General features: G+C 36.7%; 1 protein-coding gene across 1 annotated transcript in view; it reads right to left on the bottom strand.

Moving 5' to 3' along the window:
* Positions 1–633, bottom strand: part of LOC108576531 (fasciclin-3) — a 23294-nt gene extending 22661 nt beyond the window's left edge. Inside the window, exon 1 of the mRNA XM_017939542.1 lies at positions 600–633. Within this exon, the coding sequence (XP_017795031.1) occupies positions 600–633 (34 nt within the window). The remainder of the gene's footprint in view (positions 1–599) is intronic.
* Positions 634–10562: the final 9929 nt, after the last annotated feature.

Below are 10562 nucleotides of genomic sequence, written 5' to 3'. Positions count from 1 at the left end.
TTACTCGTGGTACGTGTCGGTAAAAGAAAAATATAAAAAATGTAGGAATACTCGGTAGATTAATAACAACTAACGCGTTAACTCTTAGCTCTCAATAGTCACTCCATAACTCTCGCTCTCTGATTTTTGCTCGCCGATTATTCTACCTCATTCACCCTCTTTTATTCTTTCACTTGCTCCTTTTCTCTTTCTCTGTTTCTCCACATTTTTTATCTGATTATCTTCGTTTCTCTGACACTCTCACCCTCCCGTTCCAAACACTTTTCATTCACACTCTATCGCTCCAGCTTTAGCAGGAAAAATTCTATCATAATTCTGTCTCTCTGGTCCAAACACCAGCTTAAATATTTAGAACGACAATCTGTCATTCCCACAAGAAGAACACGATTTACGTATTACCCAGTGCACAAGATCAAGCAACGAATTTCGAACTTGTAAAGAGTTTGAGAAATTTCGAAGATAGAATTTCTGGTGAATTAAAAAGAATTTCAACTCTAATGGCAACTCTGTCCATTTTCTCACGGTGTGACAGAATTGAATTAGTACGCGATGGGGAGATGAAGTTCCATAATTTTTCTTAATTTCCCTGTTACTCGTACTTCTTGGGGAGTTCGCTGAATTATCCACGTTCATGGCTTGTTTACGCGGATATTCGTTATAATTTCTGCAGTTACAGGGTGTGCAGAGGTTCGCGGTTTAATTAACGAAGTTAATGGAGATACAGTGATATTTTGTTCAGGGGAAACGACGATGAGTTTAGTCGCTTTTCGTGTACCTTATTTGTGCCTTATTTCGCGTTCGAACAAAGTTTTCAACGACAACACACTGGCTGGTGTTGAATTTGTGGACACGTGTTCGGTTTCAATGGTTCGTAACTTATGGTAACGAAGAGGACGCGCGATAGGTGTACGCCTCCGTCGATTATGTGGGCGACGATGATTTAATACTTGCGTCACCTTGAAACTGCACGTCATCCCACGATTTTAATTTTCAGCCGATTCACTTCGTGAGATAATAATCGTTATTACAGCTACAACGAGACGATTCTGTGCTTTTCAACCTGCGTAAATTACCATTATACTCCATAAATCCGTTGTAACTTTTGTAACAAACTTTTTGTATTTTTCACCATTTTTACTGTTCTATTTATTTTTTTTTATTTTTCTTATAGTCTAAGTTGTAATTTTGCCATACTTTTTAATTCGTTCGCTACAATGGGTGTACCAGATGTGCATTCAGAATTAAGCAATGATTTATCATTGAATTATGACCGAAATATTTAAATCTGTGAACGCATAATTATTTCGTACTAATAAAAATCAATTGCTTCTGTAAGTAGTATGTTTAGCTTCAAAAATATTATAACTATATAGACTACGGATTTCTATGCATTTATGGAAAATTTGAAGGCACAAAAATAAGCGAAAATATATAAATAAATCCAAAATATTTAGCGATTGAAACAATTACCTATTCAAAATTTCAATTTTTTTAATTATCTTCGTAAAAATATGAATTTGCACAAAAATCCTTAGTGTAATCATAAAGAAAGGGTTAACAATTTCTTAAACATCAAATTTAAAAAATTTCATTTTCACAAAACAACATTTTACAACAAATTCATCGAATTGTCCCTTTCGTTCTTCCCCGTAAGCAGCAACTCGGTTCGCCCCACATTCCCTCAGAGACGCCCTGGAAAAGCTCTTCACGAGGCCTACTGCTACTTCACCTTAATTTACGCTCGACTCTAGAGACTCGTGAAGTTTCGTGGAAAACCGAAACATCGTACTGGGTCTGATGGCGACCGTGTCGCCGGTAAATCGTAATCGACAGCCACCGTGAAGGATGCGCATAAACGAAGGTACAGTGCAGCACGACAGGACAAAAGATTGAAAAACGATTGTCGCGTCGGCTCGAGGACAGAGCTTACGCGCGTTAGATTTACGAGGCAAAAAGGAAAGTTGATTAAATCCTATTTCCCCTTCATCGTTTTCCCTCTTTTCGACACGCTTCGTGAAAGTCAGCCAACTAAGTTTCCTCCATCTCCCTCGTCTCTTTTCCTTCGCCCAAATAGTTGGGAAATTTCAATATTTTCTTTATCCCTGGTGCCACTTTATCGCCACTGTTTGCAAAGGAAAGGTTCGCTAACTGACTTTATCGTGTACAGCAAAGGAACAGCAAGCCGGTGAGAAGTTGTGCAAAGAGAGGGGGATGAAACCTTTAATCCCTGATATAAGATGAAAATAAGAACGAAGGTAGATAAAGTTCTTACGGGACAACGGTTCGAAATGTGCATTCTGAGGAGGACCTTTGTTGTGCTACTACATGCAGCGGAAAAAAATTTCTGTCCAATAAAATAACCAGGGAAGCAACTAACACAAAGGACATCTTCGAGGTAGGAATTATAATTAGGTATAACTAAGACAGAGAAGTAAGCTTTGTATTTTTAATAGGAAGATGTAGTTACATTTACTTGGTTCGGTATTATTTTCAGTGGAATTGATCCCAGGAAGGTTTAACTTCAAATTTTCAGAGTTCAATTTAATTTAAATTAAAGAATAAATAAACACGATATCTGCAACACCTTCGTCTACTACAATTAAGCGCAATTACTTAGAAAACAGATTTCTAGCGATCTTTGCAGGTTCAATTTCAGAGTGTTCAATTTAACTTTAATTAAATAAAAAATTAACGCAATATCTGCAACACCTTTGTTCACTACAATTAAGCGCAATTACTTAAAAAACAGATTTCTAGCGATCTTCGCAAGTCATTTTACGAAGAAACCTAAAATTCAAATTTTGCAGACATTTCTTTCACCTTTATCTTCGCTTCCACGGTTAATATTACTCGAAATTAATCAATCAAACCGCACAGGCTTAACATTTTCCATCTTCACCGCCTCTCGCCTATAATTTTTCTCTATTTTCTCGGCAAGCCGTTGCTCAAACTCCTAGCGCCCCGTTGGTTCATCTAAAACAGCGCGGAAAAAAGGCTGCTCGTAGAAGGAATTTCCTTTCGAGCCGCCGCCCCATCCCCATCGCTATTCCCCCAAACTTTCCCCGTAATTGTGCTGGTATGTAATGGATAACGAGAACTGCCGAGCCGGGCCCCGACAGTCCGCTTGTATCGTAAATGAACAAAAGTTTCGACGCAAAAAGCTTGGAAAGTATCGAGCTGTACCTGCGCGCCAATGGAACGACTAGCGAAGAGAGCTGGGTTTGTAGCTGGGTGAAAAGTGAGAACATGTACCAACGGATTCCATTAATAACTGCATTGTCAAACTGCTGTTCGGTGTTTTCGCGTACGCAGCTTGCATCAGGGAAGAGAGAAAGAGGAGCATTGCAACGTGGAACCACTTGAAGCTTACACTCGTTGGTGTAAACTGCCATACTTTCTGGCAACACCATTCGTTACCTCGAGAAATCTAATAGGGGGGTGGTGAACTAGAAGTTTTTCCGGTGTTCTAATGTTGCAGGATAATTAATTACGTTCGTTGTTCTTGGCCCAAAATTCACCGGAATGTTCGAAAATTGGGGAAAAAGGAATCTTGTAACGGTTGGGTTAAAAGGCGCTGGTTTCGTTTCTTTCGAAAGGGATTGTAAAATAGGTCTAAAGGAGGCTAAAACAGGCCTAAAACTGTAATTTAACGACGTTAGTTTAGTTAGTACCGACTTTCAAATTACCAAATTAGCCCTTTTCTTCCCTCATATTCGATCTCCTTTTCTACTAGAATTTTTCAGAAATTAGATACCTCTTCCTTTCGCCGCCACTTTCACCCTCTTTTAATCTATACAAGAAACGCCCTAAGATCAAAAACCGATTTTCTATATTTTCCAATTATTCACCCCTAAAAATGAATTTTACCTTCAGCAGCTCAGATTTTTCTTTCTTCCAAAATTCCAGTCATTCTCAATCAAATCTTCAGTCACTCCGAGCACCGAATCTAAGCGACAATGATCGAGACACGGTACTTCGGATTTTTCTTCAGATCTCGTTAAAAACCGTACAAATTTTCTCATCGCGATCCAAGTTTGCCAAGAGCATGTTTTTTTCAATTTCTTTCTCACTTCCTTTTCTCCGTTCGCGGTACACTCTCTCGGTAGTTTCTCGTGCTGGCTTAAATATAAGCTCGACCGTATTCGCGACGGTCCAGGATGGTGTAAAAGCGCTTGGAACATTATACGAAAGCCGGATTTCCTCTGGTTTCGGTTTAGTTCGTTAGACGCGGGCACGCGAGTGCGCATCATCGTTTCGGGCGCGATACTCGCGGGCAACGACACGCGAAAAACGAGAAACAGGCTTACACGCGCGACTCCTCTCCCGGCAAATTCAATTCTAGCGAAAATTGGTTCATTATCTGTGCGGAACGCTGCCGGAGTGTAATGCAGTTTGTTGCCTGGAATCGAATGAGAAACCGCGGAGAGCTGCAGCAGCACGTCGCTACCGCGAATTTTCCGGATTAATCATATCGTTTTATCAAGTCTTTCTGCAAGCTTTGTGTTATCTCCTTTTTTTTCTGCCTCTCTTTCGTAAATTAACCTGTGCATTCGGTTTTTGCATTCGAAGCAATAATATTTCCTTTGAGCATTTGTTTCTGGAAATTGTTGCTCTTGTATAAGACGTATTTTAGTTTTCAAATTTTGCATCGTCTCTTTGGAATTTTTGTGCGATACAGCTGTAATTTTTAACGAAAGTTTTCATTTCACCTAAAGTGTAAAATGTAATTTTATTATTTATTATTATCTACCAGAGTCTGTTTTACCGTAGAAGAAATAGAAAATTAAATATTGCATAATCTAGGCACACCATATAGCCTACTCTTTCGCAAAGGATAATTCTCTGTTGTGCGTTTATCTTACCACAATTTTCGTATCGTTCTCAAAACACTGTTTTCTGATACACTGCTCCTTTTCCTTATTACACAATATCTTCTTCTTGCCACTCTATATCACCGCGCGAGAGCAAAACGAAAGAATCCTATCCCACGCTATTCTCCTCGAAAACCTTTTTGCCGTACTATTTTCCCTTCCGTAATTACTTTTCCGCAAGAAACCACCTTTTGCTTCATTATGTCATAAATTCTTCCTCACATCGTCTAACAACCGTCCCACAGTTAGCACAACGAAGAAATGGTATCTCGCCCGATTAACAGACCTGTTTGCTCATTTTCATCGTTAACCTGTCAGGATGCGGTCACGATGAGTCCATCAAGGATACAAATTAGCCTCGTACGTTATCGCGGAAGAATTTTCAACATCTGTGTATCGTTGTCAGCGTAAGCCTAATTCGCCGACACGCGAATAGCGGAGATACTTGAACGTTGGGAGGCCAGCATCAATCTCGCGAGTTAGAAACACGGCTGATCTCTGGCGCACGACGCCATTATGATAATAAGCCTGAAGAAATATGATAAACCGGGCGTGGCGGGAATAACGATTATCATATTTCATCGCGTCTTGACGCATCGAATAATAACTAGCCACGAATTGTATCGGGTCGTTTCTTTACGGACGTTCGTCTTCCCCGTGTCGCGAACGGGACCTTTGTTTTGCCGACAAATGAGATGCCGGTTTCTTTTTCCCTGCGCCTGACAATGTACGAACAGGGTGGCGTGCGATTCTGCATACGATTAAGGAAGAATGGATCGTATTTTTGGGACAGATTGAACTTTCGCTGTAAGACGTTCTTTAGAAACTTTTTTACCGACAGTGCAGACTGCTGGAATAGATGGTAATTTTCTTTCTTATTTTATTATTTATCAAAGCAGCGTGTTGTGAAAATTAATTTAACGATATGTACGCTCAATTTTCTGACAAAATGTACAGTATCTCTGTATTTTTATTAATAAAATGAGAGGAATGTATTGTTTATATTTTTCATGATAAATTTAACGTCGTTAATGCTCATTGACCTAATTCATTTTTCTACAATTACTTTAAATGGAATGGAAGTGTGCCTGTGTTCCTTTGTATTTCGAAAATACAGGCAGAATTATAAATATACAGAATTTAAGTAAATTACGTTCAACTGTAGCATACAAAGGCTGCTTTAGCTTGAAATAATTTACAAACGAATTCACAGAGAAAATAAAGCTGGACAGAGCAATGTGTAGTTATAACATGTAAATAGAACATTAAATTCGGCGTAAAGTAAAGGAAATATATGATATAATTTATTTCGTGGTATTGGAACAACGAAACTTTGAATAAATTTTTGATTTGTACAAAAAGAATTATTTAACATAATAATTTTAGCTTTAGTATCCGATTTTTAATCATTGCGAACTTAGTCTCACCACGAGAATGTAATGAGAACATTAAAACGTAGTTATTTATTGAAGAAAGTTGTAAAAATGTATAAATTTATAATACAAAAGTAAAAATTAACAAATTATACGGTATTATAATAGAAAATTAATAAATAATACAGTATTGTAATAGAAAATTAATAAATTGTGTAGTATTGATAATAGAAAATTCAAATTCTTTAAATATTACAGTCAAATTTCGCGCGCTTGGTGGCGCGGGGTTCCGAAGCCGACACAATATACGAAACCTGGCGAGCGGACCATTCGGGACGCCATTAGTCTCCGAGACCTCGAACTGAACGCGTCGTGTGATTTATACCTGAGTTTTCGGAGATATCCCTAACCTCTGTCGTCATTCGACTTCCTGATGCAACTCTACCTGAAATATACTACAACAATCTAACATTCCCAATTATTAACACCTATTGTAAAGCTATTATTGGACATTGAATATTCTCGTAAGATATTTATTTATATTTCTAAATTATTTCGAGACTTCGAAGAAATCATTATTTCAATTTTAACCATTGTTGTTTTTCATACTCATAGAAAGAAATTACACAACTATGCTATGTCCTAAACTAATATTCAAGCTCAAGAAGATCAAAACGATTCGCAGAGAAGACATGAAATGCTTAATAAGTTCGAATGGAAAATTCCACAGCTTGTCGAAAAGAAAATTCCACAGCAGTCAAATCCATGTTGCAGTGCCCAGCAATGGGGTGTGCAAATGGTGAGTTTCATGCATAGATTTTATTAGTTACGGATAAATATTTCGTGCATGAATATTTCGAGATTATATATGGGTACATCTGAGAGTTCTTTACGATAGTTGCTCTCGAGAATATTCTGAAATTGTGTGTCCAGCTCTCCGCTAGTACTATCAATAGTACTACGCAGATAAATTTTACTCTCGAGAGCAACTCGCGATAGTTTTTCTGTCACGTACGCCACAGGCTCGATTGCCAGGAGGTCAAAAAAACGAACTCTGCCATTGCGTGTTTACAAACGAACCTCGTAGGCTACGAAGGCAGTACATATGCATATGTATATGTATACTCGTGTAGATATATACACACTCGTAGGTCGAACCTCCGAATAGTTCTTAGTATTAATGTCATTTATAATTTGTTTTCGCTGGAAGTAGCTCGATTTATTTGTTCTGAGAAATACGAGAATGTCGTACATCGCGTATAATAACAGCTTCACCTCTATTTCACTTTCTGTTTAGTTTATATACCGTGTTTGCTCGATAGTATTGCTTCAGTCGTTTCCTAGCATTCAATCAAAATTTAATTCTGTTTAAATTCGAGAATTATATATATTCGCGATTTCTCTTTTAGGTTAATCCATATACCGCGTGTATTTAATAATTCTTTCCGAGCATTCAATACAATTTTAATTCTATTTAAATTCGAGAATTATATATATTCGCGATTTCTCTTTTAGGTTAATTTAGATACTGCGTTTATTTAATAATTTTTTCCGAGCATTCAATGCAATTTTAATTCTATTTAAATTCGAGAATTATATATATTCGCGATGGCTCTTTTAGGTTAATTTAGATACTGCGTTTATTTAATAATTCTTTCCGAACATTCATCCAAATTTAATTCTATTTAAATTCGAGAATTATATATATTCGCGATGGCTCTTTTAGGTTAATTTAGATACTGCGTTTATTTAATAATTCTTTCCGAACATTCATCCAAATTTAATTCTATTTAAATTCGAGAATTATATATATTCGCGATGGCTCTTTTAGGTTAATTTAGATACTGCGTTTATTTAATAATTCTTTCCGAACATTCATCCAAATTTAATTCTATTTAAATTCGAGAATTATATATATTCGCGATGGCTCTTTTAGGTTAATTTAGATACTGCGTTTATTTAATAATTCTTTCCGAACATTCATCCAAATTTAATTCTATTTAAATTCGAGAATTATATATATTCGCGATGGCTCTTTTAGGTTAATTTAGATACTGCGTTTATTTAATAATTCTTTCCGAACATTCATCCAAATTTAATTCTATTTAAATTCGAGAATTATATATATTCGCGATGGCTCTTTTAGGTTAATTTAGATACTGCGTTTATTTAATAATTCTTTCCGAACATTCATCCAAATTTAATTCTATTTAAATTCGAGAATTATATATATTCGCGATGGCTCTTTTAGGTTAATTTAGATACTGCGTTTATTTAATAATTTTTTTCGAGCATTCCAAATTTATTTCTATTACAAAATATAGAATTATATATACATATTATTTGCGGTTTTTCTTTTTATTTCATATATACCGTGTTTATTTCGTACTTCCCTTCAACTTTTTACGCGTATTTTATCTAAATTTAATCGTATTATAAAATTTTAAACCCTGTAAATTTGCGTTTGCTCTGTCACAGTCGTCTGCACTTCATGGATCGTGCTGAATCAAGGCCAAGGAGATTCAAATGCTTCGTGGAGGAGCTTCGTGGATTTGAGAGCAGCCATTGATGCAGCCAAATACACGTCGTCGCAGTTGCAGTGCCCAGCTGCGAAGTCTGCGGACGGTGAGTCGCATGGTTTGGCGTTTGATTAAATGTTTCGTGAATGAATATTTCGAGCTCAAATAAAGCTCGATCGTCACGAGTTCCTTTATACTCGTGCAGTATGTCCACCCATAATTAAACCGCCTCAATAGCATCTCGTCCTAAGTAATAATCCATTTTCCCAATAATTATAACAATTTATTAGTTTTGATAAAATAGCTTCACCCCTATTTCGTTTTCTACCTAATTTATATACCGCGTTTATTCGATAGCTTCCTTTCATCTTTTGTAAGCGTTTTATCAAAATTTAGCTGAAATCGAAATAAATGTAAATTCACGGTTTCCCTCGGCGAATAAAATTCGGTGAATTAGAATTGAAGTGAAATATATCGCGGTTTTTGATCCGAATTATATACCGCGTTTATTTCGTACTTTCTCTCAATTTTTGATTCGCGTTCTATCGAAATTTAGCGAATAATACAATCGAAAACAATGTAAATTCACGGTTTTGCTTGCGAGATAAAATTCCGGGATTCGGAATAAAATTAAAACAAATCGCGGTTCGTAAAATTCGCAGTTTTCCTTTTTCATCGATTTATATACCGCGTTTATTTCGTACTTTCTCTCGACTTTTCATTCGCGTTCCATCAAAATTTAGCAAAATAATAAAATCGAAGATAGTGTAAATTCACGGTTTCTCTCGCGAAATAAAATTCGGAGAATTAGAATCGAAGTAAAGTAAATCGCGGTTCGTACAGTTCGCGCGCGAATCTTTCACAGCTTTCAATTCTCAAAGGCTGCCGTTGCCAACACTGATGGGATCAAGATTCGAGGCTGTGAAGACTCAAATGGTACGTGGAGTTCAATCACGAACTCGATTTTAACCCTTTATAATGCCACGTGACTTGCATTATGTCATAATAAACGTCATAACATTTATCGATATTTTACAGTCTCATTTTATTTACTGCTTCACTATTAGCCAATTGTTTTATAACAATTTTTCATATTTATCCTTGCTTCTTCCATTAAAATGTAAAATTATAATCGACCGTAATTTTTCTTGAATGGAGGAAAATCAGGTTATAAAGGGTTAACGAGTTCAAATTTAGACTCGATTGCAAAGACTTCGTTCATCGTTCATCAATTTACTATCAAGATTTCAGCAAAAGCTTGAGAACTATTTTAAATAAAAATATCCTCGCAGCCTAGATTTTACGCTTATTTCACTTCTTTTGTTTTTAGTAAATAAGAATTTTAAGTAGCAAGTGTTAGAAAAGTCCAAAAAGCGAAGGCTTGAGTGGGCCATGTGCAGTCTTCTGCTGCGTTTCCCCCTCCTAGGGATAGTTTTGCCTCAAGGCTAAGAAAGGCCATATTGTCAAGGGGGTCCTCTTGACTAGGTTTTTCAGGAAGGACAGAATTGTATCAGCACTCGTGCAGTATAGTTCAAAATACAAGGATTCACCCTGTTTAACCGCCCACGTTTATATTTTATTCCACCGCTCACCACCGTTATCCTGACCGTTTTTACCTTACACAAGTAGTAAATTCTTTTCGAGCAAAATTTAGCCATTTAGCTTTTCTACGATTATTCCTGCATTTGTACCGCTTAATTAAAAATCGTGTCGCGATTGCAACTGCATGATTGATGCATCAACACGCTAAATCGCTATGCAGCAGGGAGTAAAAGTGAAGAAAGTCATGGCTGCTGCTA

The sequence above is a fragment of the Habropoda laboriosa genome, unplaced genomic scaffold (assembly GCF_001263275.1).
Source record: "Habropoda laboriosa isolate 0110345459 unplaced genomic scaffold, ASM126327v1 scaffold346, whole genome shotgun sequence".
Lineage (NCBI taxonomy): Eukaryota > Metazoa > Arthropoda > Insecta > Hymenoptera > Apidae > Habropoda > Habropoda laboriosa.
This window is presented reverse-complemented; position numbering and strand designations above follow the sequence as displayed.